The sequence below is a fragment of the Microcebus murinus genome, chromosome 10 (assembly GCF_040939455.1).
Source record: "Microcebus murinus isolate Inina chromosome 10, M.murinus_Inina_mat1.0, whole genome shotgun sequence".
Taxonomy (NCBI): domain Eukaryota; kingdom Metazoa; phylum Chordata; class Mammalia; order Primates; family Cheirogaleidae; genus Microcebus; species Microcebus murinus.
In genome coordinates this window covers 10,917,239-10,935,876 of record NC_134113.1, presented here as the reverse complement: position 1 = coordinate 10,935,876, position 18,638 = coordinate 10,917,239, and the positions used below count along the sequence as shown (strand labels likewise).

General features: G+C 57.4%; 1 protein-coding gene and 1 long non-coding RNA gene across 2 annotated transcripts; one reads left to right on the top strand and one right to left on the bottom strand.

Annotated features, from left to right (window-relative positions):
• Positions 1 to 690: 690 nt before the first annotated feature.
• On the bottom strand, positions 691 to 8,983 carry SSTR3 (somatostatin receptor 3). The gene is made up of 3 exons (XM_012787147.2): positions 8,394 to 8,983; positions 8,056 to 8,201; positions 691 to 4,609 (listed from the first exon to the last, which is right to left on the bottom strand). The coding sequence occupies exon 3, from the start codon at positions 4,571 to 4,573 to the stop codon at positions 3,320 to 3,322; it is 1,254 nt and encodes a 417-aa protein (XP_012642601.2). The 5' UTR covers positions 4,574 to 4,609; positions 8,056 to 8,201; positions 8,394 to 8,983; the 3' UTR covers positions 691 to 3,319.
• Positions 4,330 to 12,604, top strand: LOC105883743 (uncharacterized). The gene is made up of 3 exons (XR_001159897.2): positions 4,330 to 4,417; positions 7,175 to 7,320; positions 10,766 to 12,604. It is a non-coding gene; the product is annotated as an uncharacterized LOC105883743 (long non-coding RNA).
• The last annotated feature ends 6,034 nt before the right edge of the window (positions 12,605 to 18,638 follow it).

Sequence of the window (18,638 nt, the reverse complement as noted above, 5' to 3'; positions counted from 1 at the left end):
TGGCCATGGGCTGTTGCCTGGCAACCGCCTCTGAGAGACAAGTTCAAGGTAAGGACTTGGGTATGAGCAACTTCGATGGCTGAAGAAGAGGAGTCAGGCAAGCTGGGTTGTCACCACCCCTCCCTCCCTGCTCAAGCCCACAACCACAGAGCCTCCCCTCACCCTACAGCCCCTGAGGCGCCCCTAACCCACAGATTCTAGCCCCAAATCCCAATATAAGCTCCTTCCGCCCTCCATCCCCCCACACTCATGTATTCAGGGCCACCACATTGTACAATTTTGAAGGAGGCTGGAGTCACAGGGTGGAGTACCCTGGAATTGTGAAATGCAATGGCCCCCTTTGTGCATTCGTTCCAGGTACTCATTGGAAAGACCCACATGGGCACGGCCCTGGAAACAGACACACCAGGCATAGCCCAGCCTTGGGAGGGACAAGGCTATCAGACACACGTGTGTGGGAGACAAGGACATGTACACACATGTGCACGTGAGATGCACAGGCAGTGGCACCCACTGTGGCGGTGGAGCCGGGGCTATGGGAGCCTGTGGAAGGACCCTGGCTGGGCGGTGACTCCCACACCACACCCAGGCCCCAGCAGTTCCTCTGCTCCCACCCCATGCACCCCTGCCCCACGTGAGGCCCCAGTGCATGTGCAGTCTCGGATGTGGCTGAGCACCTACTGTGCATCCTGCACTGTGCTCACACAAACCTTCACACACACGATCACAGCCAGTAAAGGCAGCCACACACAAGGAGCACTGAGCACACCCAGGTGCTGTCGTTGCTGCCTGACCCACCTCCCCTTGCCATTGGTGGGCTGTCCCTGACCACCCCTACCCTACTGGCCAGGCCCTACCTTCTCTCCAGCTGGCAGTGTAGGCACATGACCCATACCTAGCCAACCATGGCGTCCTATCACCTTGTCTTTGATGATTGCCCCAGGGGACCACCATGTGACCCAGTTGGAGCCAATCAGCTTTCTTCCATGAGATTCGCTATTTAGATAATAGGAAGGAAGGAGATCTACTGCTTTTAGATCAAGATCTATAAGGATGTGGGTCCAGGCCCATTGAGGGTATTTTCTACATCCTCTGGGAGGCCACACATGAAGAGGCCAGGGTGTACAGAGCCCACACACACCTGCACATTCACACCCATCTGTACTCACGGCGTCTGGCAGAGATTGGCCAGGCCACGATGCTGTCGCGTATCACCATCTTTATTGACAAGAGCTAGCGGCAGAAGCAGCAGGATTTCCTAACTGGCCTCCCCACTGTCCTTGCAGGACATTGCTCATCTGCCCAGGAGTCAGGAAGGCAGGGTTGGCCAGAGAAGGCTGGGATGCCAGGGGTCCCTTCTCCCTCAGATGCTCAGATCCTCCTCAGGGGGACCCCTGACCACATTCCAGGGCTGGGCCTCCAGCCCCCAGTCTCCATGGAATCTCTGGTTTTGTGAACGTCCTTCCCCTCCTGCACTGTCCCTGAGCCCTGCCTCCCTGCCCCTTGGCCTCTGACCTCCAACTTCCCATTTCTCATGGCCTGCAGTGTCCACACCCCAAGAGGCAGACACAGAGAGGCCACTTGATGAGCTGGGGCGGGGGGTACAGGCCAAGCCTGGGGGTGGGGAGGGCCTTCATTGCAGTGAGCCTGGCAGTTTACCCAGCATGACTCATTCTCTCCCAAGTCCCAGGAGACAGACAAGCTGGGATGACTACCCCCATCTTATGATGAATAAATTGAGGCCCAGAGAGGCCAAGGCTAGCCATGGATCCGGAGGCAGTTTGAAGATCCAGGCCTCCCAAATTCTGCTCCCTGTGCTTTCCCTGAGGGCCCCCCGTCCTCTGCAGGGGAATGGGGTGGAGGGACATCGCAGAGGTGCCACCCTCGCCAGGGCAGGCCCTGCCACGGCTCGAAGGGATCATCTCCGGGAGGAAGCTGGGCCCAGCCCTGGACAGTGGCTACTCCCCATGGTTCTGCTCCAGACCCCCTTGTCTCTATTCCTGGGGCCACCCCCACCTGCAGCCCCCAGGAACAAAGAGGATGGGGAGGCCTGCCCCCCACTCTCCCAATGTGGCCTTTGTCAAGGCCTGAACCCTTGTTCCTGGAACTCCCCGGCCCTGAGCGCTCGCTCACCCACTCGGCTGTGCAGCTTCTCCTTGACGTCGGCTGGGCCGGGCCGCGGCGACGCTGGTTCATAGATGCTGCGGCCACGCTCAGCCCACAGGGCCACCGATGGCGCCCAGAAACAGACCTGTCGTCCTCCCTCCTGCTCCTTCTCCCTCCTCTGCCTCTTATCTCCTCCTCCTCCCAGCGCTGCTCAGACGCTGCCTCTCCACGCCGGTCCACAGGGGTCCCTGCCTGGGTCTCCAGGAGGGAGGAGAGAGGTCGCCAGGAGAGAACAGGGCAGGTCCCACCATGAGGAGGCTCTTGGAAGCCTTCAAAGATCCGGGGATGCCCCCACCCCAATTCCAGCCGCAAGACCCAAAGCAACCTGCCGCAGGGATCAGGTGGCCGACCTCAACAGGGCCCCGAGCCAGGCGTTGGGTGGCCTAGGCTTATGCAGCTTGGGGTCCCTCTCTAAGAAAAGGAATACAAAATTACAGTACAAAATTAGATGCAGGGCCTCAAAAGAGCCCAGGCAGTAAGGGACCCTCAAGCTGGACACAATTAGCTTCCTAGAAAGTTCACCTCTCCTCGTGTCCAGGAGCACAGGAGCTCCAGCTCTGAGCGACTGGGCCAAGAGGGCCTGGAGGTTCCCGAGTTGTCCGGCAGAGGACAACTGAGAGGGTGCAGCCGGCCCCAGGCCTCACATCCCGTGGGGGTGGGGGCGGCTGACCGGGGCCTGAGCACTTGTAGCCTCTCCTCCCCCCAGGGTAGACTTTCTTCTGTTTGGGGCTCCAGCCCAGCCCCTGGCGTCTCCCGTGTCCCTGACCCTGAGCCCGGGAAATCCAGGCCTCTGAGGGCCAGGATTCAGGCTGGTCCCCAGGATGCTCATCTCTGGGAGGCAGGCCAGCCTACCCTCAGCCTCTAACCCGGCCCCGCTCAGCAAGGTCAGCCCAGCGGCGATGCCCACCAGACCTGTTGCCCGACAGAGCTCATCCAGGCTGCTGACGCCTATCCCTAAGTCACAGAGGTGGAAACGAGGCCCAGAGAGGGAGGCGACCTACCCAAGGCCACGCAGCAAGCCCCGGCAGCAGTGGGATCAGAGCCCAGGCCTCTGAACATCTCAGCAGGGGTCTCTGGCACCTTGGGCAGCATGCCCCAGGCACACCCGTGGCCCCTGCCGCTTCCTCGGGCCACCCTGGCCGTCCCCAGGGCCCTACAGGTAGCTGATGTGCAGCGTGCTGGACTTCTCCCCAGCGGAGGGCTCCTGGGGCAGGAACTGCCGCTCCTTGCCAGCTGCTCTGCTGGGCGGCCGCTCCTGCCCGCTGCTGCCAGGCTGTGTGATCTGGCTGACCCTGCTGTTCTCCTCCTTCCCCTTCCCCTGCGCCCCTCCCTCCTCCCCATACTCTTCCTCGTCCTCCTCGGTCTTCTCTGGAGGCCCCACCGTGGGCTCCTGGTTGCGCACGCGGCGGGAGGGCCGCAGCAGGACCCTGCGGAAGCCCTGCTTGAAGCGGTAGGAGAGGAAGCCGTAGAGGATGGGGTTGGCACAGCTGTTGGCATAAGGCAGCGCCACCACCAGGAAGTAGAGGCCGAAGAAGGCAGGCTCCTCCGGCAGCGGGCACACCACGTTGACAATGTTGAGCACGTAGAAGGGCATCCAGCAGAGGACGAAGAGAGCCACCACGGCCACCACCATGCGTGTGACCCTGCGCTCAGAGTTCCGTCGCCTCTGGCACGAGGGTGCCCACACCCGCCGCCCAGCCGAGCGCACCTTCACCACGATGAGCAGGTAGCAGAGGCAGATGACCAGCAGCGGCCCGAAGAAGCCCAGCGCGGCCGTGTAGATGATGAAGCCGGCCCTCCAGGCTGCCGCCGGCTCGGGCCACTGCATGTGACAGGTGCTCATGCCGCGGGGCACCCCCGAGAAGACCACCACAGGCAGCACCACCACAGCGGAGGCCACCCAGACGGCCGCGCTGACGGTGCGGGCCACGGGCGCGGTGCGCCAGCGGGCCGAGCGGGTGGGGTGCACCACGGCCAGGTAGCGGTCCACGCTCATGACGGTGAGGCAGAAGATGCTCGTGAACTGGTTGATGCCGTCCACGGCCATGACCAGGCGGCACATGAGGGAGCCGAAGGGCCAGTAGGACAGAGCGTTCTGCGCAGCCAGGAACGGCAGCCCCAGCATGAAGAGCTCGTCAGCCAGCGCCAGGTTGAGGATGTAGACGTTGGTGACGGACGGGCTGGCCGTGTGCCGCAGGACCACGTAGATGACCAGCGAGTTGCCCAGCAGGCCCACCACGCACACCACCAGGTAGACCAGTGGGATCAAAACGCCGCTGACGGCCAGCCCAGCCGGGCTCGGGCCCGACGACACGTTTCCCAGGGTGGCATTCAGGGGCCAGGCCGAGGAGGCGTTCTCGGGCTCCGGGGTCGTGGGCACCAGTGAAGGATAGCCAGGGGTGTCCATGGCCGAGGGGAGGGTGGTCGGCAGTCAGCTACAGGCCTGAAGGAGGGAGGACGCAGCCTGGTCACGACAGAGGATGGCTTTCTCTGTGCTGCCCCTGCCCCGTCACACTGAGCTCGCAGACCTACCGTACCCCAGGTCAGGTGGCACGCACCCTCTCGTTCGTTCTGCAGAGCCCACAGGCTAGGCGACGCTGTCCCCATTTCTCAGATGAGGAAACCGAGTCGCAGGGAGGTGAACTGACCACTCTCTATCATGGGGCTAGTGTGTGGTGTGGGACACGGAGCCACATCCATTCATAAACCAATACCTGCCCTTTCTACATACGATGCCCCGACTGGCAGGGCCCCGGCAAGTGCATCACCCACCAACAGGGCTCCTCCCTCGCATCTCAAAACCACTGCTGCTCGTCCCAGGTCCTTCACCGGCCCCAGATGAACTCCAGGGGCAGCAGGAAGTCTAGGTGAAGGTTAATGTGTCCGTGTCGTTTGGGGGCAGAGCTCAGAGCTTGTGTCAAATTCCTCAGATTTCAAATGGGGTTAAGAACCACGGGCTCAGGGGTGTCCCCTCCTCTGGGACGAGAGCCCTTAGGAGCCCCCTCAGCCTGGGCCGTCCCACCGCACCCTCCCGAAGGCCCTCCAGGAAAGGTGGCTGTGAACCTGGGGGCGTGGCTGAGGCCCCCTGTCCCCCAGACAGCCGCTGGTGGTGGAAAACTTGATAGTTCACGTGATGGCGCTGACAAGAACGGCCACCATCCCTGGGCAGTGGGGCAGGCTGCCCGGGCCGGGGACATCTCAGATGGTCTTGGGCGTGCCGCGGCGCAGCGACCCCGCGTGCCCTGGTGCTGGGCAGCATCTGTCCCGTGACGAGTGCCCTGTGGATGAGGAAGGGGCCTCTTCCGGCCCTGCTGCACTGCGGCCCCCCTTCCGCAGCTCTGGACCCCCACCCGCTCCCAGCGTCACCTTCGCACCGGCGCAGCTCTGCCGCCCTGCCTGTGGCTGGGATGACTCAGAGGAGCCTGGCGGGCAGCCCTGAGCGCCAGGGGGACCGAGTGCCCTGGTGGAATTTGAGGCCCTGCTGGGGAAAGCAGGAGCCTGAAAACAGGAGCCGCCTCTGGGGCCTGGACCTCCTGCCGCACCCCTTCTTTCTAACGTCCCCACCCCACCCCGTCCCTTGGCTTCTGGCTGTCCTCTGATTCTCCCTGCAGAGAACGCTGAGGCGGGGAGAAATCTCTCAGAGGAGAAGCCCTTCTTCCAAACCCTCCCACTGAGCCAGCGCTGGGCCCGAAGTGCCCCCAGCGCACCCTGCATTGCTCTGCGCACACTCCACTTTTGAGGTGCAAGGCTCCTGGGAAGGGGAGACCCCCAAACTCTAAAGAAACACTCTGGGCGGGTGAGCCCACCTGATTGTCCCTACCCTGAGGCCCTGGGGCTGCAAGGCCAGGGGAGGCCAACGATGGCAAAGAACCCCCAGGCCTCGGCTTCTCCTGACTACAGCTCAGGCTGGCTGGGCCCAGAGCACCGCCTTTCTGCTCCTGGGTCTGGGAGAGGAGACGGGACCTCGAGCCTGGGGTGGCGTCCCCAAACTGTCCTCAATCCACCCCTCTCCCCAAGCCCTCGTCAGCTCTCCTGAGCCTGGGACAGCAGCACTGCGGGGGCGGGGGACAGAGTATCCGCACAGCGGGCTACAGCGTCCTAACGGTGCCGCCTGCTGCTCTGAGCCCCGACTGTGCCAGGTTCCAGGCTAAGCTGGTGACATGCAGCACCATACACTGTCCTATGAAGGGGCAAATCTGGGAGGACCCTTAATGACCGTTCCCCACCTCCACACCCATTCCCCAGGGCAGCAAACTGAGGCCAGGCATAGGGAAGGCACCCACTTGAGAGCCCAGCCAGCAGCTAGCTCCCCACACTGCCCCTTGGGCTCTTGAGCCATTAGGACCATGGACCCAAAGCCTCACACTCTTAAAGGGAGAGAAATAGAATTTTAGCTTCTTAGAACAGTCATAGTATCTTAGAGTCAGAGTTTTAGACTCAGTGTCTTTGAATCAGAGAATGTTAGAATTCTATAATGCCAGAATCAGTGCTTCTTAGACCCAGAATTGTGGAACCCGGGACCTTAGAGTCCTACCTCCTTGGCCAGGGCCCTACAGCACCCTCCACCTTCTCCCCCAGCCCCTGCTGCTCCCCCCATCGCTGTGCCAGGCACAGATCCCCGTAAGGCACACCAGGGCTCGGAGCGGGCGGGGAGGAGCTCCAGGCTCCAGAGAAGAGCACGGAGCTGGACAGGTGTCCCCAGGGAAGCCCAGGGGTGAGCTCTGAGGCCAGCCCACCGCCTGTGCAGCATGTGTGTGCACGCACACACGTGAGCAAGCATGCTGACACACGTGGCCCTGGCAGGAACACAGCGTACCCAGCCAGATCCGCCTTTGTGCTGAGGGTTGAAACGGCCCCTCCTAGAACCCCTGAGCCCCACAGAGACTCCTGGCCTCCTCTCAGCCCGTCTTCCCTTCAGAGTCTACCAGGCCACCGTGCCAGAGCAGGGCGACCACAGCTTTCCGCGCGTAAGCCAGACCTGCAGTTTACGTGCCGTCTTTTCTTTAAGGAGCTGGAATCCTGTGCATAATCTAGTTCATCCCCGGGAAGGAGGGACTTTTCCTCCCGTCTGGTTTATCTTTGGCACATGCTTGCCTGAAAGCTGGGGGCGGACTCCTCGGAGGACTGTTCCAGCAGGGACAGAGCACAGAGAAGGTGAGTGGCTTCCCTAAGCCCCACAGCAATTACAGACGGGCCCTCGGGATGCCAGGCACCCAACAGCTGTCTCCATTTGCCTGTCTCCCACCCCCTGGAGTGCTGGCTCTTGGACGCAGGGACCATGAATGATCTATTTCTTTAGCCTCAGCACCCAGCATGCCACCCCAAACGACCATAAATGTGAACAACCAAGCAGTTCAGCAAGTAGCACTCCAAGGTGGGACATTGTTCCCAGGTGGAGGCTTCAAACTCACTATGAAATCCCCATGGAGCCCAGGAGGGTTTTAGAGAGAAGGAAGTTGAGGCTCAGAGAGGTTAAGTAACTTGCACAAGGTCACCAGCTGGGGAGTGGGAAGGCAGAATTCAAACCCAGTTCTGTCTACTCCTAAACCATTGGTACCTCCTGGCCACGCTGGCTTCTCAACAGGCCCCAGGCTGGGAGAAATGAAGGTCAGGGACCGCCCTGGCAATGCAGGCTGAGGGCCCCTGGTGGTCTCTGCATCTGATTGTCCTCTGCACCGGGCCTTCTCCTGGAGAGCGGCGGCTGATGCTGGCTCGCTCCCCCCCAAGCCTGGGGTCTGGCCCCCGGAACACGCCCCCCCATAAGCCCTGGGTTGGGGGCTTCGCTCTGCCACAGAGTAAGGACGCCAAATTGCTGTGTGACCTTGGACAAGTCACCTCTCCCCGAGGACCTGGGTTTCCTGCCTTTAAGAGGAAGACAAGCGCACTCACCTCCGGGGGCGTTGTGGAGATTAATGAGCGTGCTGAGCTCGCGCGTGGGGGGGCTGGGAGAGCTGCGCTGAGCCGGGCCAATGCCGCGCTGCATCTGGCTTCCTCCCCTCCGACATTCTGCTGCTCTACGATGCGAGATCCTAGGACTGTGGCACAAGATTCTGAGATTAACACCCCTGCCTCTGCAGCCCTAAAGAGGTCACGGGAAGGACTCCTCCTGCCTCCCTGGGACTCCTCACCCGCTGCCAGCCCCAGCCCCAGCCCCCCGAGTTCATCCTGGGCAGGAGTGGGCTCCGGCACCCCAGCCTCCAGGACCCCACCCGGCCCAGCCGCCTTACCTGCCCACGGGGTGAGGGGTGCCCTCCTGGCCGCCAGGCTGGTTATCGTTCTGCTGCCCCCCCTCGCTGCCCAGTCCCCAGGGCTCCCCAGAGCACCCCTAGCCAGGGCACCCAAACGGTGCCCATTTCTAGATGGCTTGTGGGCTAGGGCCCCTCCCGGGCCCTCGGCGGCCCCGTCTGCCCACAACGCCTCTCCCGTCTGCTCTCTGGCCTTGACTGCCCAGCGGTGCCTGGTGCATCACCCCCCATCTCCAGGATGCATCCTGGGGGGCAGGGACCCAGATGTGGGGTCTGCAGTCAGGGGCCTGGGGTGGGGGTGGGACAAGCTCCCCAAGGTGAAGAGGAAAAGAGGAGAGCAGGGGCCGTGAGAAGCCAGTGGAAATAGAGGGAAAGGGGGTCGGTCGGAGGTGGGGGGAGGAGAGAGAGAGGACGCGAGTGGGTGGAAAGGCAGAATGAGGGGGAGTGAGGAGAGATGCTGACAGGGAGAAGACAAGGAGGAGAAAAGAGGAGAGAGAGGGAGAGATGCAGAGGGAGGCAGGGATGGAGAGCGAGGAGGGAGGAAGGAGAACGAGGGGGTGGCAGGGAGAGTGACAGAGAGGGACTGTGCCACAGATGGTGACACAGAGCCAGCAAGGAGGGGGGTGCAGGGGAGGCGGGAGGAGGGGCTGAGGGCCGGAGAGCAGGTGTGGGCTGGGGGGTGCAGGTTGGGGAGGAGCGGGAGAGGGAGCTGGGGGCAGACCCTGTTACCGAGGAGATTTCAGCCACCCACGCCGGCCTTGGCTCCCGCAGGGAGTTGGAGAGGAGAGCGTGGCCAGCCGAGCTCCCTCAAGCCACTGCAGCACATGCCCCGGGCGACAGCTGTGTCCTGAGGCCAGGTGGGGTGTGGGCTGGCCGGGGCTGAGAGGAGGGCTGAGGGCGCCTGCGAGCAGTGGGCTGGGAGTCCACGGTCCTGCCCTGCAGCCGGGCTGGACACTGGCCAGGACACATGCCACGGGGGTGCCTGGGTGGGGGTCATTAGTCCTGGGATTGCTGAACCTAGAGCCCCAGGCAGAGTGAGGGGTGCAAGGACAGGGTAAAGAATAAACGTTTTAGGCTTTGAGGGTGGAGAGGCAAAATTAAAGACATTATACAGTGAGGAAACAAATCTCCACTAATTTTTAACTGACAGAATTCCAAGGATAATGATGATAAGTGAGGATGATGTGTTTGTGATACAGGTGTACGAATGAGAAGAATAGAATTCTCTTGGGGGATGACATTTTGCTTAATTGGAGTTCAAAGTTAGTGTTTCCTAGTATAAATCAATCGCAAATGGTCATCTGTGGAAACCACTCTTAGCTTGTAGGCTGCATGAAAACAAGCTGAGGGCCAGATTTGCCCACCTGGTCCGCGAGCCTCTGCCCTGGGGCCTGAGCACGGGCCTGTCCTCCCCTCTGGCCGCCGTGTCCCAGACTGTGCCCATCCCTGCCCCAGGAGGGAAGGGGAAGAGTAGTGAGAGAAGGAAGGGAAAAGGAAATGAGTCTTTGTTGAACACCTACTATGTGCCAGGCACCAACTAGGCCCCTTTCCTTAGTGAGCCATTCCTTGGGACCAGGGCTGGACCTACCTTGTCACCAGGTGCCCAGAGCTGTCATATAGTATGTTCTCAGAGAACTGGGAATTGAATTCTCCCGGGGGTGCCACCCTGGCTGCAGCAGCACACAGTGGGACCACGGGCACACTCACTTCCACCCATGGCTCCCCTGGCCTCTGGACGCTGTCCCTCCACCTGCCCCGTACCTGGTAAGGCCCTTCCTCCAGGCCTCAGTCCCCTGTCAATACAAGTTTATGAGGTGTACCCGGGCTCCCAGGAGCTCCTGGGAGTTGCCCCTCAGGGTTGAGGGTGGCGTTCTGTGGCACCGTCCTTCCCCTGCCCAGGGCCCTCCCAGGGGTCCCCACTGTGCTCAGAGTGAAGCCATCCCCTGCCGCCAGGCCCAGCCTCCTCCCTGCAGTTTCCCTGTGCTCCAGGTACCCCAGCCTCTTCCATTTGTTCACTGGTTCTCGTGGGTCGGTTGGGGGATGGGCTGGAAGGCTGGGCAGGGAGTTCCAGCCCCAGTTCTGCCCCCACCCTTGTCGAGTAGCGTGACTTCATGAAACCCCCTCCCGGAACTTCAGTTTTGCTCTTCCCCACCTGGCCACACAGCCCAGGGGCTGCCTGTGAAGGTTAAATAAAGGAAATGCTGTCAGCTTGTCCTCCGCCCCCAGCACCGGGCCTTAGAGCCTCTACCTGCAGCTCCCTCCCTTCTCGTCCCTCTGGGCCAGGCCCCTGAAGGAGTTCAGGGTGTGTCACCCCGAAAGCCACTTTGACAAATCTTTTTATTTTTTCGAGACAGAGTCTCACTCTGTCTCCCTGGTTAGAGTGCAGTGGTATCATCATAGCTCACAGCAACCTCAAACTCCTGGGCTCAAGCGATCCTCCTGCCTCAGCCTCCTGGGTAGCTGGGACTACAGGTAAGCACCACCATGCCTGGCTAATTTTTTCTATTTTTAGTAGAGACAGAGTCTCGCTCTTGCTCGAGCTGATCTCAAACTCCTGAGCTCAAGCGATCCTCCCACCTCGGCCTCCCAGAGTGCTAGGATTACAGGCGTGAGCCACCGCGCCTGGCCGGCAAATCAATTCTTTTAAACCGAAGGCACTTGGGGAACAGTGGGTGCAAGAAGGGCGCTCTGACCTCCCCTTTCCTTTCTGAAAGCGGGAGCTAGAAGGCCCTCGTGAAGGATGCCCTGCCTGCAGCAGGAAGAGGGAAGACATGCTTATCACCAGCCTCAAGGCCGAGATCAATCTGTACAAACACACCTTTTAAACCTACGTTTTTAGTTACACAATTGTCATTCTTTGTTCAACCTAGTGTATAAGCACATAGCCTGGTCACTTCCTTGGGTCTTTGTTGTTGTTTATTGTGGGGTGGGGGCCCCCCATTGTACAGGTCAATAAATTCGTATGCTTTTCTCTTGTTAATCTGTCTTATATCAGTTTAATTCTTAGGCCCAGCAAGAAATCCTAAAAGGGTAGAGGAAAAACTTTGCCTCCCTTACGCCTCTCATTGTTCCCTGCTTCTACCCTCACCCACTACTCAGCAGGGAGAATGAGTCTCTTACAAGTGGAAGTCACACCATTTGCCTCCTTGAGAAACTTCCTATGGCCGCCTGTGCTCATCAAATAAAATCCTCAGTCTCTGCTGCGGCCTAAGGGGCCCAGGTAGCCCGCCTGTGCCTGCATCTCCCCACATCGCCCCCTCCTCTCATTGTAAAGCACTATGGTCTTCGGTCTGAACCTCACAGGCGCCCCAGGGCCTTTGCACAGGCTGCTCCCCTGTCCGTCTCTTCACCTGCAACAGGTTTAGGCATCACCTGCTCTGGGCAGCCTTCTCCGAAGCCCTCCCATTCTCTGGTGCTTTCTCCTCCGGGCTTCCTTTTTATCTGTAATTGCAATTGTTTTTAATTTGCTTTTATTTTATCAAAGTACTGTTTGCAAGTAAATTTTAAAAACCAATATAGCAGTCCCCACTTATTCTCAGGTGGTATGTTCCAAGACCACTGGTGGATGTCTTAAACATCCGAGAGTGCTGAGCCCTATATATATGTACTATATTTCCCCCTATAAGGTACATACATACCTGTGATAACATTTAACTTATAAATTAGACACAGTAAGAGATTAACAACATAAAAAACACTCTTAAACACTTCTCTCATTCAGTCTAACTTCGTGTGTTTCATTGTGTTGATAATATGTATGCATCTATTTCAGTGCCTTAAACTCTTTTTGGAAGGCAATCTTTTGCTAATGGTTAAAGAACTGTTCTCTGAAGGATGAGATACTGTTCGTTAAAAGGATCTGTGAAATAATTTACACTTGTTATAAAATAGTTACATGTGGATGCATTTGTTATTTTTGTCAAAGTCTTGCAGTTTGAGAATCAACAAACATTTATTAGGTGCCTTCACTTCAACCAGCATTACTTTCATTTAATACTTAGAAATATAAAAATGTGATATTTAAAATACTAAATGATTATTTTTTTTTTTTTACCATTTTGTGTGTCATGAAGTGAACTAGCATGAAGACTCTTTAGGGTTTACTCCTTTGTTCTTTATCTTCCTAAGTACAAACCATTTAATTAAAAAATTGCTAATCACACTAAATTCTCAAATAGAAGTGGTTTATTTCTTAAAAAAAAGAGATTAACAACAGTAACTAATAATAAAATAGAACAAGTATAACAATATGCTGTAATAAAAGTTATGTGAATGTGGCCTCTCTCTGTGTGTCAATATATTTTAATATTTTGGACATGGTCGACTAAAACCATGGCACGTGAAACTGCAGATAAAAGGAGACAACCGTACTGATTAAAAATGTCTATAACAGCAAAAAACAGCAGTCCTCTTGTAGCCCTGCTTCCCTCCTGGTCTCAGAATTTCCCTCAATTTCCCTCCTGGTCTCAGAAGCAACCCCACCCTCTTAGCTATTTCTCCGTATTTACTTCCATCTTACTAAATATCATCTTTATTTTTCTATCTCTTGAGTCCTCAATTTCACCCTTTGTCTACTGACTTGCTATTACAGGGAGTGAGAATTCTAGATTTCTCGCACACTCTCACCTCAGCCCTTCTCCCCATCCTCTCAACGCGACTTTCGTTAGATGCATACTCAGTGTGCCCGTTATTAATGCAATGTAAATATTATTTCCTGCTCAGCCGGGAGTTAATAATTGCCTCATTTTTTTCATTTGCTTAGTTTTTTGTTTTTTTAAAATCCATTTTTTAAAACATCATTTTCGTGGACTAAGGGTTTCCACACACTCCTACAGCTTCATGCAAACCTCACAGTGCAATCTCCAGAGTCCAGCCTTGGTGGGCATTTTTTCTTGGAGACTGCTCAGCTCCTCTTGTCTGGGCCAGCTGCCCCTAGGCCTGTGCCAGCGACACCCTGAGAGTCTCCCTACAGCATAGTATCAGGGGTTCCTTACAGCTTTTTCCTGTGTTAGACCCAGTTTCTTCAATTCCATGCCTTCCTTTCTGATGTTTTACTTTCTCATTTTGATGGTGCATAGCTTCGAGTAACTTCCTGAGAAAGTGTGCATGTTTGAAAATAGTTAACTCTCCTCTCACGCTTCTTGACAGCTGGGCTGGGTATAGAATTCGAGGTTGAGAATCACGTTGACCCAGCTGACGGAAGGCATCTATCCATGTCTCCAGCTTCCAGCACTATTCTTATTCCAAATCCACTGTGTGTAACTTTAGGTAACTTTTTTCCTTTATTCTGGAAGCTTCTAGGATCTTTGCTTTATCCCCAAATTTCTGAAATTTCATGATGATGTGATTTGGTTGGTCTTTTTTCATGCATCGTGTGGGTCACCAAGTGGATTATTTTCACCTGGAGATTTGTGTTCTTCAGTTCTGAGAAAGATTTTTCTATTATTTCCTTCTGGAACTCCTATTACTTGAATATTGGGCCTCCTGGATTAAACCTTTAATTTTCTTGTCGTTCGCCCTTTACTATTTTGTTCTACTTCCTGGATTTTTTTATTATTATTATCTGTTTTTATCTTCTAATCCTTCTATTTTTATTTCAAAATATTAATTAAGGAGGTGCAGGTATTTTTTGTCACATGGATTCCCTGAATAATGCTTAAGTGAAGGTTTTCTGTGTGCCCGTCACCAGATCTTCTTTTTAATCAACATATTTTTAATTTCCAAGAGCTCTTTTCTGTGTTCTGATTGCTCCTTTGTGGTGGCATTCTGTGCTCATCTGTGGGTACATGTTTCCTGATGTCCTCAAGGATGGCAATGATGGTTCTTTAACGTCTTCTTCTGCTCACTGCACTGTCCACGTTTCTTGCCAGTTCCTTTCCTCCTACTCATTTGATCAGGACTCTTTCACGTTACAGCTTTCTTCAACTAATCAACCCTTGTTATCCATTCCTGCTTCAGAGTCAGGCAGCAGCAATCTGACTGGAGCGCAGGAGCCGTGCTCGTGCAGTGATGAGCACCTCCGCGGGGCAGCTGGCTCTTTGGTCAAGGACACCCAGATGGCAGCATCTGTGAGACTTCTCTCTGGGATGACCAGATCCCCAAATTCCCTGTCTGGGTGAGTGTATGCCCAGGTGCTGACACCCTTGAATTGGGCCAGGGAAGGGGGCTGGGGTCACTTTGTTCGGTATCCGGGCTTTCACATAATCCCCCTGTATCAGTCAGCTATTGCTGTGTAACAAATACCCACAAAACTGTGTGGCACACGACAGTAAGCACTTGGTCCACTCACACATCTTCAGGTCAGCTGGTATGAGCTGGTTTAGACTGGGCTGGACTGGGCCGAGCTGTGTCAAGTTGCAGGTCTGTAGGTTGCAGCTCTGCTCAGTGGTTCCTTCCACTCTTGGAAACAGCAGGCTCGTCCAGGGCATGTTCTATTTAATTTAATTCAATTCATTTGTTTATTGGCAGCACAAGAGAGCATGCTCAGGGGTGCAAGCACATTGCAGTCCCTCCTTCTGATGCACATCCCAGTGGCCTCAGCAACTCACATGCCCAAGCCCCGAAGCAGGGCAGTGGGGAAAGACATTCCTCCCATGGATGGGAAGGAGCATAATCAAATCTACAGCATCTCCAGAAATCATTCTGCTGCCTCACCCACTCTGCTCCACAGCTGGTGTCCCTGGGTCCGGAGCATTCTGGCTGAATTCTCCCTGCCTGGGGTAAGAAGGGGCAGTTGACTGTCTGAGTAGTGCCAAGGAGAGGACCTGGAAAGGAGGTGTCTGACTGTTCCTTACACAGACCTCAAACAACCCTCTTGTTTCAGCCTCCTGCCTCACGATCAGTGGTGTCCAGGTGCCCCGGTTCGGAGCCTCTCCGGGATTCTGCAAGGCCAGCTGGTTCACGTCGTGTCCATCTCCAAACCCCACCTCCCCTGCCCTGCCACGTAAGCGCAGGCACTGAGGTTTGCTCCCCTGGGCTCTGTTAAATCATTTACCACCCCGCCATCTGCTCTCAGTGCTCGTGCTTTGAGGTTACAGGTGTCTCCTAGTTTCTTCGAAGATGGGAGTTTCTGTCTCTGTTTCTTGTTCTCATTACTGTGGCGGCTGCTTTCGGCTCGGGGTGGAAACACCCCTACCCCAGCGCCTTGACTCCAGAGTCCCTTCCCTTCTCAGTTGAATATACTTCTGTGACACATGGCTCAAGCCACACGGCAGGTGCGCATCGATGCGTCTGGGTCTCCCACTGGCCTCCCAGTGCCTCGCGGGAGGGGTCGGTGCCCCCGGTCCCTGCGGCTCCGGCGCCTGCCCGCAGCGTGGTGTGGGGCGTGTGGTCAGCACGAGAACACGGAATTGAATTGAGGTTGGGATTATACGGATAACTGCTCATTTCGCCTTCCCTGGGGTCCTCTCCAGGGGTCTGGAGACATCCAGACCTGCCCTTCCCTCCCCAGAGCCGGCCCCAACTACCGGACCCCCTGAGGCCTGGGTGGAGTCAGGTGTCCCCAAAGGTCAGTGTTTCTCTGAGGTGGGCATGGAGGGTAGGAAGTCAGAGGTCAAAGGAGTAGAAGATCCCAGCCCCCAAGCCATTGTTTCGGCATCAGTGTCTGTGTAACAAACCACCCCAAAATGCAGCGGCTTATAAGAGCTGCCATGTTGTCCCCGCCCGGGATTCGCTGCGTTGGCTGGGCTCATGCGGGCGCCTCTTCCCTGCCACGTGACGGCGGGGGCGCTGCAGTGACCTGGGGCCTCAGCTGGGCTGGCACATCCCGATGGTCCGCACGCGGCTGGCACCTGATAGGGATGCCAGAAGGGCGGGCTCCGCTGGTGGCTGGAACGGTCGGTCGGTCTCTCTCCCTCCACTGAAGTCCATCCCTGGTCCACTGGCTCGTTTGCATAAACGCAAACATTCTTCCAGCAAGGATTAAGGGGCCAGGACACACCAGGGTCTTGGTGTTAAACCGCGAACACAGCACTCGGGTCCTTGCTGTCATGGAGCTTGCAGTCTAGGAGGAAGCACTTGCTGAACAAACTGACCCATTTAACAAATGCTGAAGTATAACCAGTGAGGAAGGCTGCTCCTCAACAGCGGCGCGGAGAGAGGCGGGAGGAGGTGATTGAGGAGAGTGTGGGTGACCGTGGGGGGGCTTTGGGAGCCCACGTGCTGGGGGCGGAGGGAGGGAACTGCCCCAGCGAAGGTCCTGGGTGGAAAGGGCCAGGGACTCCGGGAACACTGGGAGCAGCCCCGCGGCGGGAGCCCCGCAAGGAACGGGCGGGCACCCGGGCGCTCGGGAGCTAGGCACTGGCGACATCACGCAGGGTCTCGCAGGTGGGGTGGGGTTTCACGCTGAATGTCCCCAGATGCCATAGAGGCTGTTAAACAAGGCTGTGGTTCGATCTGATGTGTTTTCACGTGATCACCCTGGCTGCTCTGTGGAGACAACGCCACGGCCAAGGGCAAGAGTGGGAGCCAGGAGACAGGCCGGGAGGTGTGAGGGTTTGGGGTGGCGCCCAGCAAATACCCCTTGTCCCCCAACCCCGGGAGGAATTGCCCTCCCCAGCCCAGTGGTGCTGGGCTCTGCCACCTGCAGCGAGAGCGGAGGCCGTCACTGTGTTTGCGACCCACAGCTTGGCCTCCTGTGCTCCCGTGACCCGCCGCGGGAAGAACCCGCTCCGGGTAGCGCTGGTCTCGGGAGGCTGACAGCAGGTGGGGCAGACCTGGAGCTGCGGCCAGGTGCTGAGCCCACCCGACCCCCAGCCTGAGGCAGAGTCACCAGCCAACCCCCCTAAATCAGCTGGCCCCACGGAGCCGGGCCCTGAGCGTGAGAATGCACGCAGGCTTGGGGGTGTCACACGGCATTATTGTGGCAGTAGCTGACCGTGGCCAGAGGCTGTTGCAGCCATCCAGGGAGGAAACAACGCTGGCCGGGACATCAGGGTGGTGGCAAGGGGGGAAGGGGACAGTGGGGGAGATAGCTGGCGATGGGTTGGAAGTGGAAGGGGGAGTAGCAGGTGTCAGGAAGGGCTCCCCACTTTTGGGTTGAGAGCCCGGTGCAGCTGCTGAGCGGCGAAGGCTGTGGCACGTGGGTTTGAAACGCTCAGAGACACGCGACAGCCGGGCCATCTCCCCCTCTGCCGACTGGCAGCCACCCGCTGGCCCGGGACCCCCGAGAGCAGGCCCTCACCTGACTGGCCCTCACACCCCGGGTCTGGCACCGGTCTCCTTAGCTGTTTGCCGAATGCTTATGTGACCGAATGAGCTGGCGGCTGCGTGAGCGTGTTTGAAGGCAACAGGAGGATGTCACGGCTTCTGAGTGGCCCGAGCATGTTTGTACACAAGGAGGACCCCCAGTGGAAGACGGAGGACAGGCAGAGAGGGGGGCAGCCGTGGGGACAAGGGCGTGGATTCAGCAGGTCCTGGGAGGTCAAACTGCCCGGGCCTGGTGACCAGTGGGAGCTGGGGTGAGGGATGGGAGGAGCCCGTGGGACCCCGGCCCCTGCTCGGGAGGAAGGGACGCGAGCGGCCAGGCTTGGGCCAGCGGGCGGTGGGTGAAGCCGTCTGTCCAGCAGGCGCTGTCCCGGCCCGCCAGGCCGTGGTTTCATTGCAAGAAGGGCCGAGTGTGAGGCTGACAGCCCGGCCAGGCCTGGCACTAGGCGGGCCCTGGGCGTGGCTGTTGTCACAGGAGTGAGCACCGTGTTGTCAGCTCCCGCCCGCAGCCGGCAGGTCTTCCTGTTTCAACACAGATTCTCGTCGACTTCCCACACGGTTTCTCTTTCCTGTCTGCGAGGCCCCTGGCCCTCGGCCAATGTGCAGAGCAGAAGCAAGTGACTCACCCATGTCCGGTGCCTGCTGGGTACATGATACGGTGGAAAGAGCACTGGGCTAGGAGTCCTAAGCCCTCAGTTGCAAATGCTGTCAGCTAACAGTAATAGAAGGCCCAACCAATGGAGGAATAAACAAATAGGTGGCTTCATTTTCCTTTGTTCCCATAACAAGGCAGTCGCTGGCACTAATTCAGGTGCCAACTGATGCTGTCGGGGCCCAGGCCCTTTTCCCCTTTCTCCTCATCCACTCTCAGCCCTCGTTGGCTTGTGTCTTCACACCTCTGGCCTCAAGCTCACAGGATGGCTGCTGCAGCTCCAGACATCCCATCGGTATTGAAGCCAGGGAGGGGGCAGGACCAAGGGCAGTATCAGTTAGGTCTGTCAATTTTTATGGAAGAAAACAAAA

What these genes read in the sequence shown, in the direction of transcription:
- SSTR3 (XM_012787147.2), bottom strand. Translation starts at nt 4,573, where the DNA reads ATGGACACCCCTGGCTATCCTTCACTGGTGCCCACGACCCCGGAGCCC.